General features: G+C 49.8%; 1 protein-coding gene across 11 annotated transcripts in view; it reads left to right on the top strand.

Moving 5' to 3' along the window:
- SMCO4 (single-pass membrane protein with coiled-coil domains 4) overlaps positions 1-12,804 on the top strand; it is a 59,921-nt gene extending 47,117 nt beyond the window's left edge. For 7 of the 11 annotated variants that reach the window (XM_047692157.1, XM_047692167.1, XM_047692163.1 and 4 more), the window contains one exon: positions 12,018-12,804. In XM_047692157.1, coding sequence (XP_047548113.1) covers positions 12,018-12,281 — 264 coding nt within the window. In that variant the 3' untranslated portion in view covers positions 12,282-12,804. Of the gene's footprint in view, positions 1-6,693; positions 6,850-12,017 lie in introns of all 11 variants that reach the window. The other 4 variants (XM_047692158.1, XM_047692160.1, XM_047692159.1 and 1 more) reach the window with 2 other exon arrangements.
- Positions 12,805-21,900: the final 9,096 nt, after the last annotated feature.

The raw sequence follows: 21,900 nt of genomic DNA on the forward strand, positions 1-21,900 counted from the left end.
TTGTGCTCAAGGCTGGCTGCACTTTTTCTCTTCAGGCTTCTGCTGTCTGCTTGGACGCGGTCCCTTGTAACACTCCTGCGTCACCGCACGTCCCCGACTCTCTGTCACACACATCTTCTCTCCTCCGTCTCCTCCTGTCAGAGTGCGCGCTTTGTCTTGCTCATCGCTCAGCCCCCACTGCCACGTGCATGCCTGGCACGTGGACGTGGCCTTGTATCTGGGGTATTGGTGGCCCATCACTCAGCACATATAATCGGTGCCGGCATATGGCAGGCACTCAGGAAGTGCGTGAGTGAATGAATGGGTGGGTGAGCCGGTCTGCGTGTGATTAGCTAGTCCCCCGCGCCTTGCTGCTCACCAGGGGTGTGTTGAATAAATGAATGGATCCGAGGCCGACTCCCTTGATGGTGAGAGCCCTCGGTCTTCTCCCCGGGGGAAGGCCCCGACATGGCGTTCCGTCCCGGGCGCATGCGAGGGCGGTTGGCGTTTGCACTTGAAAATCCAGTCAATACCTCACTCTCTCTCAGTTTGTCTGCCATCAGCCAGGCTCTGTAATTAACTTGCTGTAATTTAGCTTCGAGATGAATTTTTCATTTTAAAGAGGCCACAAACAACCGGCACTTTTGATGTCTCGGTTGTTAATGAAGCTCCCGTCTACCAGATCGTGAGGACTCTAGCGCGCTGAGGGCTGTTGGTTAGCTCACTCCTGCCCGTAGGAGCGAGGGGACAAGCCGACGAGTTCCGGCAGGTGGTGGGCCTGTGTTCCTGGGGTGCTGCAGAGTATGCCAGTGTGCAGGCAGAGCCCTGGGTGGGGGGCATGTGGGCCATCTTCCTTGGGGTCACGCTTTACACAAAGATGTGGGGGAAATAACATTTAAAGACAATTGAGAGGTGCCTGAGGGGCTCACTCGGTCAAGTGTCTGACTCTTGGTTTTTGCTTAGTTCCTGATCTCCTGGGTCATGGGATCGAGCCTGTGTTGGGCTCTGTGCTCAGTGGGAGACTGCTTGGGTGTTCTCTCCCTTTGCCCCTTCTCTTGCTCTCTCTCTCTTCCTCTCTGTTTCTTTCTCTGTAAAATAAATAAATAAATCCTTAAAGAAGAAAACAGATCCCGAAACAAATATGGATACCTGCTGGAGGAGAATTCAACATGGCACGGCTTAGTGGGTAAGAGCAGGGCTCTGGAACCTGACTGTCGGGGTTCGAATCTGTCCCACCACTTAATTGCTTTGTGGTCCTGGGCAAGGGACATAATGGCCCCAGATCTCAGTTCCCGCCTCTCAGGTGGGAGGCTGTGACGCAGTAGAACCTCCCTCGTGGAGACACAGTCAGCATTCAGTGACAGCCACCGCAGGCTCCGGCCCAGCCCTGGCCTGCACGGACCGATGTTCACTTGCGTCTGCCGTCTGACGCAGACTGAGACTTGTGCCGTCTGAGACGCACAAGTCAGCGGAGCGCTGCCTTAAAAAAACCAAAAACAAAACCAAAAGAAACGGTGCATACAATTGGCTGGTCTGCATGTTTCATGAATTTCCCCCCAACCTTGCCTGAGTCTTGCACTGTCACAGAGTTGAACTGTCATTAACAAAGGGCAAAATTAGTGACGCTTTCTGCTAGTGCCTGCTGGCTTCCAGCACCTAAGTGAGCAGCAGATGAAGTGGGGGAGCCTACAGGTTTGGACACGGAACTGCTATTTAAGGACTGATGTTCTCCGAGGAGCCGCAGCCTTACTGAGTGCTCGCAGACGTGACCTATGGCTTGCCTTTCATTCCCCAACAGCCTGGGACTCATCAAGGTTGGAGAGGACTTGTAGCAGCAGAACCCAGGTCCATCTCTTCCATCTGATTTCTGAATCCCGTCCCATTCTTCTCTTGGATTCCCCTAGAGATGGAGAGCTCCCTCCTCCCAAAGTAGGAGTCTTCTGCCATCCGTTCAGGCTTTGCCTACCAGAGCACAACTGAACTAGGATTTTTCAGTGCACAGCTTAGGTTCTCTGACCTCTGGACCCCGTGTTGGCACAACTCCACTGGGAAACGTGATTTACCTGTTTAGTGGCCCTCACTGTTGGGGAGGTCTTCTCAAACCAGTGTTTATCAGCTGTGGCTCACAGCCAGTGAACTGACTGGGAGATTAGTGGATCTCAGTGGACGTCTTTTCTAATGACATGAAACAAGATGGCTGCTTGTCGTAAGCCTCCGTGTTCCCTTGTAGAACTTCGGTCTCAGGCTGTGTGGTGTGCACTGCTGTTAACAAGGTTGCTTTCTCTGCACCTCAAAAGCCACTGTTCTCAACCCTCTTGCAGGAATTTCAAATTACTTCTTTTCTCTTGAGTAGTAGTAGTAGTTGTTGTTTTGTCCTCTCTGTAGTTGGCTTTGCTTCAGGTCAGCTGGTTTTAAACCAAGTTGCTGTGCTGGAACACAGTTGCTGGTCACTGTGCATGTCTCTCTGACTCCCCAGTAAAAAAGGACAGTGGGCTGTTCCCAGTGAGATGACAGGAAACATTAAAGGCCCTGCCTCCTGTCTGGCTGCCTCTGGGCTGTGTGAGAAGGGCACGGTCTCGGGGCTGGAAGAGCCTCTTCTGTTGCTGGTTCTTGGGAAGAGCCTGTGGGACCGGCCTGCCTGCCCACATGGGGGCATCTTTTCTTCCCTGGAGGCCAGCAGTAGAGGTCTCATTTTGTCACATGTTGTCTTGAGAAACGTGACCATCACGTGAACAGAAAAGAGGGACACGGCTGCAAAAACTGAATGGATTAGAGCATCCACAGGGCCCCCAGGACCTCAGCTGTGTGTGTGTTGGGGGCGAAGGGGAGGCGGGTGTGGCGGGGAGGATGCACATAAGCCCTCTGAGCAGCAATGGGGTTTGGCGTGCCGGGGCTGATGCCAAGGGCTTTGCTTTTGTGATTTCATGCGGCCCCCACGTCCTTCTCTCACTTGGTCACACGGGCCTGACAAGACCCTCGCCCTGCTTCAGCCTCACGTCCTCCATCCTGTCCTCTGTTCTCAGTTGGTGCCCCATGACTCTTCATACTTTTATTTTATTTTATTTTTTAATTTTATTTATTTATTTGAGAGAGAGAGAACCCATGAGAGGGGAGAAGTCAGAGGAAGAAGCAGACCCCCTGCTGAGCAGGGAGCCCGATGTGGGACTTGACCCCGGGACTCCAGGATCAAGACTTAAGCTGAAGGCAGTTGCTCAACCAACTGAGTCACCCAGGCGCCCCAGACTCTTCTCGCTTTAAGGTCTGTGACCTGTGGCTGCAGGTCTGCTATGTGCTGCTGTGGTCTCACAATAGTCCTCCATGCCCTTTGTCCCCCTTGGGGACAACTGTGTCATAGCTTCTCACTCTTCAGACGTCTAACATCTCTTCCACCTTCCTGCCTCCTATGGTGATGACCTTTTTCCCGTTTGACGCACAATCAGTGGCAGACGCGTGAGAACTTAGGCTTGCTCCCGGGACCATGCTGGTGGCCCCAGACCCGCTCTGTCTGCCCCGGGGCTACTTCCCTCAGTTCTTTTTCATTCCTTGTCCTGGTGCGCTTCCCCCATGATATGAACACTCTTTAACTGCCTTAACTACCTAACACATACAGCAAAACTCTTGTCCTCGTAACCCCAAATTCTGACCCTCTTTTAATAATAGACAGTGGTGTTGCTGGCACTTCTAACCTTCTGTAGTATGTAAGGATGTACCAGGCATTATTCTCATGAGTTCATGAGGTAGGATTTTTATCCCCATTTCTTAGATGAGAAATCAGAGGTCCGGGAAGATGGAGCACCTTGCCCGAGGTCCCATGCTTGGCCCCCGAGCCCTGTCCTGAGAGGAGTTGCCTACTGGCGGTTTCCATCCTCTCTGCCCCTTCCCCTCTGGGAACTACTCCTATCACTGCCCCCTCCACACCTCTCCCCCCAAACCTACTCATAACCAAATTTTGGAGCACCTTCTGCACTTGCTTCCCAGGACACCTTACTCTTCCTGGTCTTCCTCCTTTCACATGTTTTCAGTCTGTCTTGCCAACTCCTCTGCTGTCCTCCCAGATCTCAGCATTACATTACCCCAGGGCTGTGTCCCGGTTTGTGTCCCTGTCTGTGCTCAGTTGCCAGCCTTGTGGCTTTCAGTGCTGACAGCTCCACGTTCCTGCCCTAGCCCGGCTCGCACCCCTGCCAGCCTCCTCCATCCCACTACCTGCTCGCTGACTCCACTAGGATCTCCAGTGTGATGTGTCCCAGCTTCCCACACCCCCACTCAGCCCTCCTGGCCTCGTCCCCACATGTCTCAGCAGCCCCTCCATTCTTCCACATCCTTGGGCTTTAGTCTGTTTCTTTTTTCACACTCCAGTTCTAGTGTGCTGCTAAATCACATGGACTCTACCTTCTGAGTGTGCTCAGGGTCTGACCATTTTTCACCACATCTGCCCCCTCCCTGGACCATGCCACCACATCTTACCTGAATGACACCCAAGCACCTTCACCAGTCTCCTTGCCTCAGCCCCGTACCCTGCAGCCAGTTGTCCAGTGGTGCTCTTTTTAATTCTTGGCCAAGCCCCCATCTCACTGTCTCCCTCTTCCCTCTCTGGCCTCACCTCTGCACACTCTCTTCTGCCCTCTCCAGCCCTGCCAGCCACTGTGCTGCCTCTCAGACGTGCTGGTGGTGGGGTGGGAGCTACCCTCGGGCCTTTGCACATGCTCTGCCCTGTCTGGAATGTCTTCCTGAGAATCTGCACGGATCACATCCGCACTTCCTAGAGTCTCTGGTCCAAAGTCACTTTCTCAGGAAGCCTTCCTTGATGGATTACTCTCAGTGTGCTGCCTCTGTACCACCCCTCCCCTTTCTATTCTCTACAACACATAGCATCATCTGACCCAGATTCTGTTCATCTGTTGGTTGCCCGTCTCCCCATGTCCTCATCAACTACCCAGAGGCAGCATTCTGCCTGTCTTGTTCCTAGCTGTATCCCCATTCTATCCCCTGACATACACTAGGTGCTCAAAACATATTTGAATGACAGGTACTTTTATCCCTGGTTTATAGATAGAATAATTGGAAGTCTGAGAGTTACTTGCCCAGGGCCACAGACCCTAGAAGTGCCAGGACAAGGGAGGAAATGCTGACATGAGCTTCACTGCTCCATGTGCTCCTTCTCCTTGTTAAATAAGGACTGTAACATGTCAAGTGCACAGTTACCGTGGGGATGAAACAGGTCATGCACAGGAAGGCACTTGTAAACCCCAGTGTGCTAGAGGGACAGGGCTTAGCTAGTTTAGCAAGAACTGTAGCTTTTCACATCTGTGTTATTTAGCAAGCTGCCTGAAGGCTCTTTTGCCTTCTTGGGTTTTTGTTCAGGAATAGCGGATACTGTCTCCACCAAATTACCTACCTCCTCCCTTCTGTGCCTGGTGAGAGAACTACGTGCATGTGTGTGTGTGTGTGTCCATTGGCTTCTGTCTGTCAGTAGCTCTGATCTCCTCCTCCGCCCGCCATCAGGTAGAAAGCTCCCCCTCTGACCTCTGTGGCCCGTCAGCAGCTGCGGGGAAGGCGGGAGGGGACAGCTGGAGCCCGTGGGCCCGTGGCTGTCACTGTGTGTTCATATCTGTGTTCCCAGGGAAGACGCTCACGTTATCAGCAGGTGCTTAGCGGGTGTCAGGAGGCCCATCTTGCACAATTCTCCTGGCAGCCTGCCCACCCCCTACCCCCATTCTGCGGCAGACTTGAGTGAAGTAATCACAGGCCCGTTACAGCTAAATACCAGGGACATAAAATGAAGCAGGCACACTTGAACCACAGAGCTGAGGCTCTCAGGCACACAATTTGTGATTCCCTGAACCCAGGGCAGCTTTCCTGGTCTCAGAGTATGGGGCACAAAGGGTTCAGCCCTCTGAGTGCCTCCTGTTAGGGTAATGACACAGCCACAGGGAGAGGGTGGTAGACATCCCCCCACGAACGCCCTTCAAACGTGTTGTTCATTCATTGTCATGCCTGGTTTTCAAGGAGGACAAAGATGCAGCCATTTACTCTGTGATCACCTGACGGGGCTGCCTTTTCCAGAGAAGGAGGGCCATGGCACCTGAGAAAAGGCAACCAGCATGGAAACTAGGCTGGTAGTCTTCCTGGGGGAGCTGTGTCTCGTGGGGAGCCACTGCCAGGGCCCGGTTTTCCTACTTCCCTTGATTGTGTGGGGATATGTGGGTATCATTGACACAGTTCGAAACTGCTAAACGCTGTCACCAGGCCAGGTCATGCTGTCCTGAGCTGAGGCTCAGACCTGGTTTCCCGCCCTGGTTCTTACCTCTGCTCCTGGCTGTTTCTCTATTAGGGTTCAACGCTGTATGTACACTATGTTTTCTAACCTGAGAAATATACCCATGAAGAACTTAATAAGCATGTATCCACAGGAGTATATGCGTGTGTGTGTGTGTATACACATATGTGTGTGTATATATATATATATATATATAGATCACTGGAAGGCTATCCCCAGAGAAAAACTGTAAACTTAAAACGATTCTGTACAAAAGGGCTGTGTCCCCACCCCTTGCTATCTGCCTCCCTGCCTCCCACTGGGGACCAGTCGGGAATGTTGCAGTGCTGACCAGTTGCCAGGGACTGGCCTTGGTGGGGGAGGGGCAAAGCAGGTGGAGTTTCATTAGAACCGGGTGGGACTCAAGTGTTTGTGAAGTCTTCCGTTTCCCCGGTTAGGGGAGCTGGAGCCAGCAGGGGGGACCAGGTGGCAGTCGCAGTTGTAAGGCTGGAACAGTGCTAGTGGCTTCTCCTTCCTGCCTGCGTGACTTGCTGGGAAGAAGCCAGACTGCGCAGTGTGAGCTTCGTCTTCTGTTTCCTCTCTGTGAGGGGCTGGTAAGCGACAATGTGGCCCCAGAGTGGGGAGTGGGTCAGGGAGATGGGGTCGGGGGTGCACAGGGGGACAGCGACTGTTCAGGCTTCGGAATCAGATGCGGGATTGACCTTGGACTCTGCCATTCACAGGACTTTGTGACTTTGAGACAGGACTTTGGACTCGTAATGGCTGAAGCTGGAACAGTTACTATAGCCAGGGCTCTTTCCGCTGGAACCTAGCACAGGGAAAATAGGTATTAACAACCAGAAGTTGGAAACATGCCAGTTTACTGGAAGGATGAGAGCCTTGTAGCGCCGGGCCATAGAGGAACTCCATGAGAAGGACAGGAGAGCAGTCACCCCTGCCCCTGTCTGCTCTCCCCAGCCCGGCTTTGTCTGGTGTCTTCTGCACGTGGCATCAGACGGCTCCCCAGGCATCAGACATCTGTGTGACTGTCCAACTTCAGTGTCTCTTAATGTTTCTTAGCATAGATTTCTGAACTAGAGGCTGATTGACCCAGCTCTTTTTTTTTGAGGCAAGCCACACACTTCAGAGGTCTTGGCCAAGCCTGGGTGAGCCAGCCGTGCCCTGTGGGCTGCCTCGCCTGGTCTAGTGAGCTGAGGCCAGAGCACGTGGTGAGGTAGTCCTCAGATGGTCCAGAAGGAGGCAGGGCCCCGACATGAAGCATATATGAACTTCAGCCAGAAGGGCTCATGTGTTTCTGCAAGTTGGCTTTTCTAACCACCTCCCCCCCAAGATGGTTATTTCATGCCTGCTCTTTCCTCAAGCTTACCTCCCAGCTCCACAGACTTTCCTGTTTCCTGGAGAAAGTCCAAGCCTCTCATTCCTGCCACACGGCACAGACCTGCCTCCTCCTGTCCCTGTCTTCCTTGCCTGCCTCCCGTTGGATTTGAAGTTGTGCCTTGGCATCTCTCAAGGGCCATGCCGCCCTTCCGGGCCCTCAGCTTGCTCCCACAGGTGTCCCCACGTTTTTAGCACCAGGGTTCGCCCCAATCTGCTGGAGCCCTCCCGTGCCTGTCCTGGCTGCACTCATGCTTCCTGTCGGACCTCAGACCCCAGCTGTCCGGGCGCGTGCTGGTCAGGGTGCCGGCGTGGGAAGCATTAATCACTGAGTCGGTCCGGGATTCGGGAACTTGCTCCAGAACGCCCGTCTGCTGGGCACGATGCCTGATTTAGTTCTGCTGACTTTTTTTCATGCCAAAACTTTGTCAGTGAAGGAAGCATAGTGTTCATTTGCAGCCGAGCACAGACTCCTCTCTTCTCAGATGAGCAACCGTTTGTGGACGACGCTGTAGTCGCCCTGGTCTGAACCCTCCCCTCTCGCTCCACCGAAGTCACTTGTCAGATCTTCATGTTCTCACGGGTGTTCAGAAGCAGTGCCCTTCTTGACTGTCGTGGTCCCCAGGACTTTCTATTCTGTTTCTCCCCTTCACTTGCCTCTCCCCAGGCTTCTTTGCTCGCTCCTCCCTGCCCTCCCTGCCCTCTGACTGGTGCTGCGGGGCCCCAGGCTGGGCCCATTTCTCCATCTCCCTTGCCTTCGGTGAGCTCACCTTGTCCGATAGCTGATCACTTCTGAATATAGATCAGCAGCCCAGACCAAGCTCCTGACTCATGGCTCCAGCCGCCTCCTTGGGATTTCCATGACGATACCCAGTTGGCATCCTCGTCCATGGGTAGGTGTAAACAGAGTACCTACTGTTTTTTCTCAAATCCACCCCTTCCCCCTAGCCCTGCGCCTTCTCCCTCAGCAGGATCTCCCCCCAGCCAGTTGCTCAAGCTCCAAACTTTAGTTTCATCTGTGATTTTACCCCCTTTTCCTCTCAGGTGACATCCAGTGTATAAGTAGGGCCTGACAGTTGTGCCCCCAATGTATGGCCTGACTCCACCCTCCTCCCTGTCGCCACTCTTTCCCTCGGGCAGAGCCATCCCCCTCCTACCTGGTCCATTCCAAGGGCCTCCCTTTTTATTTATTTATTTATTTATTTATGTTACTTAGAATATAAATAAATATTTTTTATTTATATAAATATATAAAAATAAATTTATATTATTATTTATCACAGACCAGCCAGAGGGAGCTTTTAAAAGCCCGCGTCTCCCTGTGTGAGGCCCTTCAGGGCCATGTGCTGCTCTTGGGATGAAAACGTGGCTCCTTACCGTGGCCCGTGAGCCCCTGGATGACCAGGCCTCGGCTGCCTTCTCCTGGTCTGTCTGCCACTCTCCTCCCTGTTCCTTCCACTCCTTCTGCTATCATACCCCACTTTCGACCTGGCTGGTCTCCTTCCCTTTCCTCTGGTGTCATATCAGAGATGTTTTCCCTGATTCTTGGCCCCAGGATGAGCATGGGGCTGTAGTTTGACACCCACAGCATCAGTGAGTGAAATCAGGGAGGCTGCCTGCTGGAGAGCCCCGAGTCCAGACCTGTGTGTTTGTCTTTAAAATCCTGACTAGACCATACTGTCGCTGGCACCTTGAGGCCTTTTCTCTAAGACTCCAGGAACTTCTGAATGCATCTCACAGATGTCAAGAGCCGGTCACCACGGAGGCTGCTGCCTGTGAATGCTGACGTGGGAGGGCACAGACAGCCGCTAACGGAGGACCAAAGTAAGGGCCCGTGCCATCAGCCAGAGCAGCCAGGGCCCTTGTGAACACTGGGTTCCCGGAGCTGCCTGCCCGCGGGCCAGTCCTGTGAGCGGCAACCAGGTCCTTCATTTCTCATTGACCTGACAGGCCATTGACTCCATGGGGCAATAGCTGTGCATCGGAGGGCTGCTAATGGCTTGTGTCTTTTTAAACAGTTCCATGAGGCCAGGATGAGGAGGGAGCAGCTATGGTTTCCCAGCCGACAGGGGAGGCTGCCCCCGATGATGCTGTTCCCACGAACTGGGCGACCAGTGACAGCACAGTTTTTCTCTTGCTCCTTGGTCTCCTCACCTCTTGAATGGGGGCACCGAGCCTGTTCCATCCAACCCCCAGGCTATTGGGGTCAGCCCTAGTCCCCTCAGCTAACGGGCATTGAGTGCCTTCTCCACGCCACACACCCTGTTACAGGTTCTCATCTTGTCCTCACTAGGCCCTGTGAGGGCACACCACCATTCTTAGCCTCTCCTTGGGGTGGTGGGGGTAGTGGGGACATAGAGACGTTCAGGAAGGCCGCCCAGGGTGGCAGGCAGGTGAGTTGTGGGAAGAGGAAGCTGCTCTGACTCGTGGCCTGTTTTGCGCCCCTTCGGGTGGCCAGAGCACCATGGTCATATGCCTTTTCCAGTCCTCGTGGTCAGAAGCTGCTCAGATTGTTCAGCCCATGACAGTGAGGCCCAGTGAGGCGAAGGGACTTGCCTGCAGCTGTTCATACAGTCAGTGGTATGTCCTGTGTTTGACCTAGGTCTGTCTGAATGTTCTGGAAAAGACTTGAAAAGGAGAACTGGTAAACCCAGGGGTTTCCTACACTTGTCAGATGTTCAGAGAGTACTAGTGAGTATTTTAAGAAGCCTAATAGAAACTGTATACTTGCCAAAATTGGGCTGCCCCAAACTTTAATATTTGCCGTTAGCTGGCCTTACGCCATCCCAGTACATGAAAATTAGTCACCTTGCACCATAAGAAACTCTGCCCAATATGGGTAATCCAGACAAAAATCCCAGGGCCCATATGTGATGAGAGGAGTGGTAGGACATGAGGATCCCTCTGCTAACAGTTAGGTCTCCATATGAGACCTCTTCTGTTTCAGGATTCCCCTTCCAGATTCTGCCATTTAATATGGTCACTTAGGTGTAAGTGCCATCTTCCTCGTCAGCGTGGTGACAGACCACCCATTGCCCTGGGACAAAACCGCACACACGAGATCGTGTTACAGAAGTCCCTTTGTCAGAGGAGTCATGGCAGGAACCTCCCTTCTGCCTCCAAGAGCCTCTAACCATGCTACTCCCAGGATGCCACGATGGACAGATGTCTCCTTTGGTGTCTAGCCTCTACCTCTTTGTCGAGTTTAGAGAACATTTCACCTACTGTAGAGACTCAGGCTGGGCTGGGAGCATATTGGGCCTCAGCTTGGCGAGTCTGATGCGCCCGGGAGCTGGTGGCACAGAGAAGCCACACGCCCGACAGTTCACCCTGGACAATGACAATGGCTCTGCCTGGTCTCCAGGGACAGTGGCGGTGGTCTCAGCATCTCTTGCTCCAGTGGCAGTGCCCGGGTGGTGACCTGGTGTGAGTTGGCCTCTGGTTATAGTCGCACCGGCTCCCTTGTCCTGCTCATTTCCTGAGCCTGGTGTCCTGGCCTTTCTGGGGACCCTGAGAGGTGCCAGCCGTCTTCGCGATCTCATCGTCAGCCAAAGGATTGCTGTTGCTTGAAGCTAAGCATCCAACTTGTTGGAAGCTGTTGCTCTTTAGTTGCCCACGGGTTTGTAATTCATTCCCAGGCCCCTGATAGCATGGCTTCATTCCCCTGAGCACCTCCTCGGGGTATGGAATGTACCAGAATCCTAGTCTGAGTGGGCAGCTGGCCTGCAGGCCCAGCCAGCCTCTGTTGTCTGTCTGACCCGTATCTCCACTCGGCCTGCAAGCCATGGGGCACCCCCAGACCATGCACGCCATGATGGTGCAACAGTGTCCTCCACCTCATCCCCAGCTCCTGGAGCAGTTGCTGGCACAGAGGAGGTGCTCGGGAAGGTGACAGATGGGTGAACCAGGCCAGAGATGGAGAAGCCTGTGCCTCTGGGCTCTCTGCAGCTGCCGGGAGGCCGAGCTGGCCTATGATCAGGCCCAGTGCTTGGGCAGGAGGGAGCCACATGCCTGGAGTCTGCAGGTGGCCAGCAGCTCGCCACTAAAGCTTGGCTGAGGAGGCTGTGGTCCTTGGAACAGTGAGGAAAGCAGGTGCCCCCTCTCCTCTGAGTGGAGACTGCATGCTTTCCAGGCCTTCCATGTCACACGTGCGCAGAGGCCCTGTATGAGCAGGTGGGAGAGCCCTCCTCATTCGCCCAGGGGCCTGGGACCCCAGGGTGCATCCAGCTCACCCCCACACCTGCTACGCAGAGGGGCTGACTGCTGTCGCGTGAGCCCTCGTGTTCCTCTCGACCTTGTCTTCTGAGCTGCAGGCTAGCAGTTGCCTTTCCCTTTATAGTTTCTTTTCCCTCCCCCCATTCATTTACAATCATCGTTCTCTCCCCAGGAGGTTCAGTGCCTTGACCAGAGGAGCGTGGCCCTTTCTTCCAAAGCCTCTCCAGACGCACCCTCCCAGCTTTGCCCAGGAAAGATGCGGCAGCTCAAAGGCAAGCCCAAGAAGGAGACGTCCAAGGACAAGAAGGAACGGAAGCAGGCCATGCAGGAGGCCCGGCAACAGATCACCACGGTGGTGCTGCCTACGCTGGCCGTGGTCGTGCTCCTGATCGTGGTGTTCGTGTACGTGGCCACGCGTCCCACCATCACCGAGTGAGCGCGTGGGGTGAACTCCCCCAGCAGGGAGCCAAAGCCCGGGAGGGGGAAAGCGAAAGAGAAATGGCTTTGGTATGCAGAGATTTTCCTGATGCTGAGCTCCAAGCTGGAGCTCCCTGTCTTCTCTGGTCTTTGACTTGATTAAAGTTTCTCCAATTTCCCTGGGAGGGAATAGGGAACGTTTTATCAGTGAACGTGCCATACACCTTATGGTCCACTTCATGTGCCTTTCAGACTTCAAAGCAGTGTGTGTGTGTGTGTGTGTGTGTGTGTGTGTGTGTTTCTTTCTCGCTCCTAAAATTGATAGGTAGCTCAACCTGGTGAGAGGAGGAATCTTCTGGGTCATGAATCAGTTGGAATCAGTGCTTACCCCATCCCCATTGTTTAGAACATGACTCTTTGCCTACACATGTTCACAATTTCCAAAGGGACTGTATTTCCTCTCTGTGCTTAATGTGATTTGAAATATGTCGACTCAAAAGTGAAATATTTATTTTTTGAATAAAGGAGATAATAGCCTTAAACTGGATGTTTATCTTGCTTTGCCAGGAGGTGGCCTTGCTCTCAGGGAAGGGCCAGGAGGTGCTGTGTGTCTCCAGGGGGCACCCTCTCTGGGAGGCAGTGTTTTTCTTCTCTCCCTCCCCATCGCTCCTCCCCGCCACAGCCTACTCTCCCTCCCCATCGCTCCTCCCCCCCACAGCCTTCTCTACCTCCCCATCGCTCCCCCCCCACAGCCTTCTCTACCTCCCCATCGCTCCCCCCCCACAGCCTTCTCTACCTCCCCATCGCTCCCCCCCCACAGCCTTCTCTACCTCCCCATCGCTCCTCCCCCCACAGCCTTCTCTACCTCCCCATCGCTCCCTGCTTGATCACTTCCAGGATGGCTCCTGCTTTTTGTCTGGATCGGTTGAAGATCGAGAGACTCTTGAGAGGGGGCAGACAGGGTGCCATTAATTGGTCTGTTTGAGCAAAGGAAAATTTCTAATTGGCATATGACTACAAGTGCTTTTTATACCGGTTAGCAACAGCGACGGGAAAGTGGACCTGGAGGGAAAGGTCAGACTCCGTTCTGTTCCCGCGGAAAGGGCGGAAAGGATGCAAATTGTTTGCAGTCCAGCTGAGTTTCTGATGCAAATTGGCCCTGCTAGAAAGGTTCTGCATTGTATTCTGAGGGCATTGTGCACCCAGACCTGTTCCCGATGGAGTGACCCCTTTTTGGAAGTGAGATTCGTGATGACTATTGTAAGGGTGTTGGGCCGCCCATCGTTGCTGATTACAGAGTGGTTTGTGGGGAGAGAAGTGCTTTTCTAATCACGGTGGCTACATGACTTGCTCACTGATGGCTCAGGCGGTTACTGGGGACTTGGGGCCCCTTGGAGCGAGTTCCTCAGGAAGATGAGACAGCCACTGAAAGGAAGGACCCCAGCTGATGTCCCGAGTTCCTGGGCCTCAGAGGGGCTGACAGAGCTCCGTGGGCCCCTCTGTGAGAGCTGGCCTCGGGGAGATGCTGCGTGGCCTGGGGCCTGCTCAGGTGCCCATGGCCTTGGGAAGAGATTTACTGAAATATTTATCATATGCAGAGGCGGCTAGCCTATGGTGTTTCTTAGGTTTCTATTTTTCTCTCCCTTGTTTGGTTTTCTTCCGAGCCCCAGTGCTTGTGGTCTGGGAAAGGCTGAAGGCCACAGCCTAGGGTCTTGCTCATTCAGGTGCAGAGGAAAGAGGAGGCCTCCTTGGGGCTCCTGGGTGGCTCAGTGGGTTAAGCCTCTGCCTTCAGCTCAGGTCATGATCTCAGGGTCCTCGGATCAAGCCCCACATCGGGCTCTCTGCTCAGTGGGGAGCCTGCTTCCCCCTCCCTCTCTGCTTGCCTCTCTGCCTACTTGCAATCTCCCCCTCTCTGTCAAATAAATAAATTTAAAAGATCTTAAAAAAAAAAAATAAAGGCATCCTTGTTCCTCACAGCGGCCACAGAGCCATGGAGACGCAGAGCTGTGCCCGCTCCTGCCCCAAGAGGGGGTGTGGAGGATGCTGCAAGGACAGCCCACCCACTCTGCTAGAAAGAGCCCAGGCCATGTGTCACATGATCGCCTGGTCTGTGTTTAGTCCCAGCCTATCCTCAGAACACAGGAAGCCTACCACGTCTCAGTTTCCCTGTCTTTAATAACTGGTCAAGTCACTTCTCAGAAAGTGGGCCGTCTGGCAGAAAACAAGGCTTATCCAGCAAACCTGGGTCTTAACGCAGGTTTTATTGTCAGAACCCTCTGAGTCCACTTCCTCTTGTGAAAGTGGAGGTTATCTTGCCTCGTGGGGTGGATGGGAAGAATCAGTTGGAAATACTAAATTTGTAAGGCCAGGTCTGGCTCCTGGGCCGTAGTGGTTCCTCTATAAATAGTAACAGTAGCTCAGCATTTTACATGCATTAACTCATATTTCTCATACAGCCCTAGGAGGCAGGGACATCAGTACCCAGTTTTACAGATGAGTAAACTGAGGCAGGCCAAGAAACTTGTCAGTGTCTGACAACAAGTAGGTGGAGAAGCCTGAGTGTGTTTGTTTTTATGCTTTAGTTATGGGCTGTTTCCAACATACACAAAAATGGAATAATCCACGCACCTTATGGAGCTATTGGCCAGTTTCGGCACGCCAGTAAATGTCCACCCCCACCCATCCGTCTCTGTCGCCCCCACCCCAGCCACCCTCTTGGGCACACACGCTGGGTCATTTTGCGGCAAGACAGCACATGAGATTAAGGCCCAAGACAGTCCAGCTCCAGCATCTGTGCTCTTCGTCATTAAGGTCCATTGCCTCTTAATAAATACTGACTTCCTTCTTGCCACTCTCCGCGTCTAAAGAAACCTTTCCTGCCTAGGTATGTGTGAACAGCCCTTATCAGCAACAGTTGTCATGAACATCTGCGGACACCATCTTTAGACCAACAGACCGTGAGATCAGCTTTGTCCACTGCGTATCTAACAGCCCACTCAGTCTCTCGTCTGTTGCTCGCTGGGCTAGGACCCTCAACCCCGGAGCAATCCAGGAGAAACATCTGTCTTGTGGGTCCCTTATCACAACATTTTGGTGTTCTTGCCTAGGACATTTGGGGGTATGGCGTGAGAAGGGCACGCACTCTGGGAACGCCTCACTCAGCCACTTTCTCACCAGATGACCTTAGTCAGGTCCCATAACCTGAGCTGCAGGTGACCCATGATCAAGTCGATCAAGGAACGTTCATTTTACCATGTGGAGGATGTTGGGAGGATAAATAGGAAAAGGGCATGACATCGCACCTGGAACGTTTTGGATGCTCAGTAAGTGGCCATTCCCTTCCTCCCCATCAAACCTCACAGAACGTACGTCGAGGCCTGCCCCCCCAAGGCTCTCCACGCTGGCCGACACCCCACCAGCCACCGCGTAACAGATCCTTTAGGTGCAACTGGCTCTCATTTCCACTCACTGTTTTCCTCTTTGTTGTCTGTCAGGGGGCCTAGTGGATTTGATCTGGATTTTCAAGAGAAGGCAATTAGCAGACAGGTTTGTTGAAAGCAGGCTGAAAATGGACTTTTAAAAGTTAACACAACTTTGATGTGAACCACCTCCTGGCCGGGAGGAGACGCCAAAGTACGGCAGCTGGGATTTCATGATTCCCAGGATAAACAGTACTCCCGGATGGGTGGCTCGGTAATGATTTGAGGCACCAGCTTTCACATTATTCCAAGTTATTCAGCGGCTTCAAGGCAAAACTGAATGATTTATTAGGAGTTTCACAGAAAGTCATGCTGGTTGTGTGCAATGGGATCTGAGCTCCTGGCTCTCAGGGCCCTCATTACCCGGCCTACAGTTTCTTGAAGAGCAAATTCCCAAAGAGGAATCGGGGTAGAAATGGGAATAGAAACGAAACCATTGTCATTGGTTTAAAAGGTGTCACTCGATGTGGTTTAAAAAATCCTGATACCAAGATGTATTTGTGTGTCTCCTGGTTCTGAAGCTACCAGCTTTCCTTCCTTGCCTGACAGTTCCAAACCGAGCAGCCCACGCCCACCTTTCCTCCGTGCGTCCTTCAGGAAATATGAAGTGTATGGTAAGACTCACCTGTACTTTGGAGCTGGGGGCCCTGCCTCAGGGTTGTTAGGAAGATGGGGAAGGGATGATCGTCCTTCCCTCCCCCCCACCACAAAGGATCTCATATCATTACTTACCTGTTGGAGGTAGAAGGAGAAGGAAATCCCTTGAAAGCGTGGCTCTTAGATTTCTTTTTGGAAGTCTTCCATCATATTATATGTGCGTGTATGTATTTGTGTGTGTGTGTGTGTGTATTCCTTTATAACCTCATACTGAAAATGTCCCACATGGCCTGTCTACCTGAAGATGTCTGCCTTACTTTGAATGCAATCCACCCTCCCCCCACCCCGCCCACCCCGGAGCCATCTCTAATTCTATGTTCTCTACAGTACTTGCCACAGACTTGGGAAAGCATGAAAAAAGAGATACAGAATCTTAAGATCAAGGAAATATATGAGTAGTTTCCTTTTGACCCTTTTAGGATATCTGTACTCAGACTGGCTGAGGGTTTGCCCGTCCTCTGGATTCTCTTGTCCCTTTACCCCCAGGCTTCCAAGATCAAGGCAGAGTACTTGTGTATGTGGGATTTGCTTCACCCACTGCGTCAGGCCTAATTTTTCTTAGGGGGCTCTGTGCAGATTAGTATCCAGTCTGTCCTATTCTGAGTATTTTCTCATTATTCTACAAGGAAAATGTCTCCGACTTCAATGTATTTGGATTGGGTCATCTGTATTATCTCCTGGCCTGCCAGTCCTCTGGAAAGGAGCCAGTCTTTTCAAAAAGCTTTTAATCCCTTAAGCTCTTGAGTAATAACCTAAGGAAAGTAGACCAGAGTGAGCGTTGGGATGCGCAGTATTGCCATGGGTGAGGGTCTCTCTCCTTCCCTCGCTGTGGACTTCCCCATTGTTATATGAAGCTCTCTATCTTTGAACCTTCCTAGGAAAGACACCTGTCTCCACCTGGGAATATTCCTTTTCCAACTGAAACAAAGCACAGCTGCCTACATGCTGATTACCTCTCTGAGAAAGCGTGTTAAGCCTTTTGGGATTAGGCCTGACTCGCAAGTCATCAGCTCACATGGACTGGAGTGAATGCATAAAGCCATTGTGGACTCCTGCAAGCCCCGACACCTTGAGATACCACTGCCTCTAACTGCGTTACAGGCTCAGCTGAAGTTCTTCCCACCCATTCATCCACCCAGATTTTCTAGAAACATTGAAATTCCCTGCCTCACACAGTCCTCTCAGACTGGCCATGGCAATAATTTTAACATCAGCAAAACAATTATAAAATGAGCGTGCCATAAGGGGCAAAAGATGACATATACTAGTCTCATAATAATAAATGATGATATTTTGATCTTAGATATGTATGTTGCTAGCAATATAGCTTCAAAATAGATAAAGCAAGTGACCATGGGACATACTAGAAATAGATCAAAAGTTTTCATGGGAGATTTTAAGAGACACCTTTCAGGAAGGGCTAAATCAGCTGCAAAGAGCAAAGATAGAAGTTGTGAATGATAAAATTAATCAACTTGATCTAGTAGATAAATACAGATCTTTTCACTCAACAGAGAATGAATATTTTTTAAGAGCACACATGGAACATTAATAAAAATTGGCTTAAAATTTTTCAAATTTGATGAAAAATATAAACCCACAGATTCAAGAAGTTCAATAATTCCAAGCAAGATACACACACACACACACACCACACCTAAGCACCTCAAGGTCAGATTGCTGAGAACCAAAAGTAAATTGTTATGGAGGTGGAAATCAGGACTCAGTTGTCTCCTCTTTTGCATTTAGCACTAGAAGATTGATGCTGACAAAATTCTCAAGAGGAAAAAGCCCAACCCAAGACCACTTTCGTGTTTTTCCTTTGTACATTCATTTAACAAATATTTATAGGGCAACGGTGCTGGGTACGGTCCTGGGCATTGAAATATACCAATGAACGAAACAGACACCTATTCCTGACAAGTGTCCATTCCAGTAAAGGAATGTATCAATCCGACTACCACTTCTGTGTGAATGTAATGCACACAAACATGGGGAAATTAAGGAATAGATCTCTCATGAGAGTTTTGTGAAGAAGCTACAAGAGGATAAAGTCCAAACAGGAGATTAAATGAGGAACTAAGAGCAGAAGAATTTGCTCTAAGACGAAGAAGGATCGAGGGTGGAAGTTACAGATACAAACGCTCTGTAACAGAAGTTGGAGGGAGGAGGAGAAGGTAAGAAGTGGCCTAAGAGTTCTAATTTCCTGCCGTCATTATTAGGAGTAAAAATTATTTGAAGTGTATAATTTAAAGTATAAGGGTAAGTACTGAAAGATTAAGTACAAATAATACAACCAGCTAATTTAGTGGAAGGGAGAGTATGAAGAAGTAAAAGCATACTATTTTGTCATTGTTTTTATTTTCATTTTTATTTTTTGAGAGAAGCATGAGCAGGTGAGGGGCAGCAGGAGAGGGAGAGAGAGTCTCAAGCAGGCCCCAGAGACAGCACGGAACCTGACCCAGGGCTCGATCTCATGATCCTGAGATGATGACTTCAGTCAAAATCAAGAGTCAGATGCCTAACCAACTGAGCCACCCAGGTGCTCTGTCATGTTTTGATATGGTGTTATTAGATAAACACTAATGAAAAGGAAATTAATAAATTAAGGTAACCACTTAAAGGTAAGACAAAATAAAAACCTTTAAAATGATCAGAACACCTACATGAATAAAGGAAGTAAGTCACATATTGGAAATTATTTTAAAGCAATGGAATATAAAATGGATCGATGGGATCGATGGAAATAAAAAGTGTAAAATGATGGCAGAAACAAAACCAAAGAGCTGTCTTTTCTGTAAATGTAAGGGGCCTGGATATACTTATTTAAAGAAATAACCTCAGGTAGGATTATAAGGAAAACCCAAGTACACATCATATAAAGAAGATACATTTTATTTATTTATTTTTTTTTAAGTTTTTTTTTTTTTTTTTAAGATTTTATTTATTTGTCAGAGAGAGAGAGGGAGAGAGAGCGAGCACAGGCAGACAGAATGGCAGGCAGAGGCAGAGGGAGAATTAGGCTCCCTGACGAGCAAGGAGCCCGATGTGGACTCGATCCCAGGACCCTGGGATCATGACCTGAGCCGAAGGCAGCTGCTTAACCAACTGAGCCACCCAGGTGTCCCAAGAAGATACATTTTAAAGCGATTTGAGACCGCTGAAAGTAAAAGGATGGGCAAAAGGTAGATCAGTGATACAGGCAGAAAATGACAGTACAGTTAACACTGTTGGGAGGAGAAATTATAGCCTTAAATATTTGTATCGAGAAATAGGAAAACATGAAATTGGCAAACAAGAAGAAAGTAGTATTCACAACCTCACTGTTAAGCTGAATGGGAACAAAAAGCATAAAAATAATGATAGAGTATATAATTCAAGATGGAGATGTAAAAATTATGAATATGTACGAAATGATCAAATTTTTCTTATAACAATTTCAATATATGTGTGTATGTGTATATGTGTGTGTATGTATATATATACATACATATATATACATGTATATATATACATATATACATATGTGTGTGTGTGTGTATATATATATATATACACGAAATGATCAAATTTTTCTTATAACAATTTCAATATATGTGTGTATGTGTATATGTGTGTGTGTGTGTGTGTGTGTGTTTTAAAATTGTAGTTAGCATACAGTGTAATATTAGTTCCAGGGGCACGATTTAGTGATTCATCCCTTCCGTACATCACAGGTGCTCATCACCATAAGTACTCTACTTAACACCCATCCCCAGCTAGCCCTTCCCCCCCCAACACCTCCCTCCATCCATAAACCCTCAGTTTGTTTTCCATCATTCACAGTCTCATGGTTTGCCTCCCTCTCTTTTTACCCCCTTCCTCTATGTTCATCTGTTTTGTTTCTTAAACTCCACATATGAGTGAAATCATATGGTATTTGTCTTTCTCTGACTGATTTCGCTTCACATAATTCTCTCTAGTTCCATCCATGTCATTGCAAATGCAAGATTTCATTCTTTTGATGGCTGAGTATTATTCCATTGTATATATACACACCACTTCTTCTTTATCCATTCATCAGCAGATGGACATTTGGGTTCTTTCCATAGTTTGGCCATGGGTGATAATGTTGCCAGAAAAATCAGGGTGCATGTACCCCTTCGAATCAGTATTTTTGTATCCCTTGGATAAATAACTATGAGTGCAATTGCTGGGTCATATGGTAGTTCTGTTTTTAACTTTTTGAGAACCTCCATACTCTCTTTCACAGTGCCTGCACCAGGTAAAATGGTCAAGTTTTTCTTAACAGAAATTACAAGAAGTACCAGGGGTGACAGAGAGAAACATACTAGTAAGTGGAGATTTTTTTTTTACAATTTTCAGCCCAGGACAGAGCAAGTGAATAAAAGATAAAGGTTTAGAAGACCCGCACATAATAAAATAACTTGACTCTTCTATATCAAATTCTTGGCTTTTTTTAAGTTTCAGAAACATTTACCAAAATTATGTTACTTACTCACTTATTTAATGTTTGTCTACTTCCACTAAATCATGAGCTCAACGAAATGGGAAAGGAACTTGTCTTGTTAACCCTATTTTCTCAGGAACTAACAGAGGTGACCAGTAAATATTTTCAAATAGTTGAGAGAACACTTGATTCACAAAAGAAAAATACAAATGTCTAGCAAGTCCATGGGGAGAAAAAGCACAACTTTATAAACAAAGGTACTTCTGTTTGAGTAACATTAGAATCCCATCTTACCTGTCAAATTGGCACAACTTAAGAAACATGCTGTAAGTCCTTCATTTATAAATGCATACCTCAATAATGTGTCAGTCCTGCAAAATGTCAAGCAGAATAGATAACACGAAGTAGTCCTTTGCAGTTCCTAATCCCCTCATTCGAACATCCAAGGTGAGCCGTGACCTTGAGGAAATGTACTACTCCTGTAAGGGTGTAAGGTCATATCCCAACTTTCCCCTTATTTCAGTGGGTGGCCTGGCCTGAGGCAGGATGCATATTGTCCTGACAGGCCCCAAACTTGGCCGAGCCACTCCCGAACAGCCCCCAGGAGCTCTGTGCTTAGCTGTCCTTGCCCCCTCACCATCAGTCTGCCCCATCTGAAGCTCTCCCTCCACGGAGCATCTCCCCAGGCTGGTGTTTACCTTGTTGCTGACATTTAAATTTGCTACCTGGAACTCAGAGGACATTTCCATAAAACTATAAATGTGCATTTTTCTAGAAAGGTCTACAGGGGTTACTGGTTCACTCTCCTACCTCTTCCTGCAGCACAGCACCCTCATAGATTCTGATTAAGTGGCTAAGATCAGGACTCCAGCCTGCACTTGGGGATGGGCCCCAAATGTTGGTATTAGCAAAACAGAACAAAAAGCAGGAGAAAAAGGATTTTGAAGAAAATTCCACATCCAAATAAGGATATCTTACTGTACTTCCTTCTTCAAGTTCAGCTGGGGATTTGACCCTCTCTGCCTTCTAGTCTAACCACCTGCAGTAATGAT

Source organism: Lutra lutra, chromosome 10, assembly GCF_902655055.1.
Source record: "Lutra lutra chromosome 10, mLutLut1.2, whole genome shotgun sequence".
NCBI classification, from domain to species: Eukaryota; Metazoa; Chordata; class Mammalia; order Carnivora; family Mustelidae; genus Lutra; species Lutra lutra.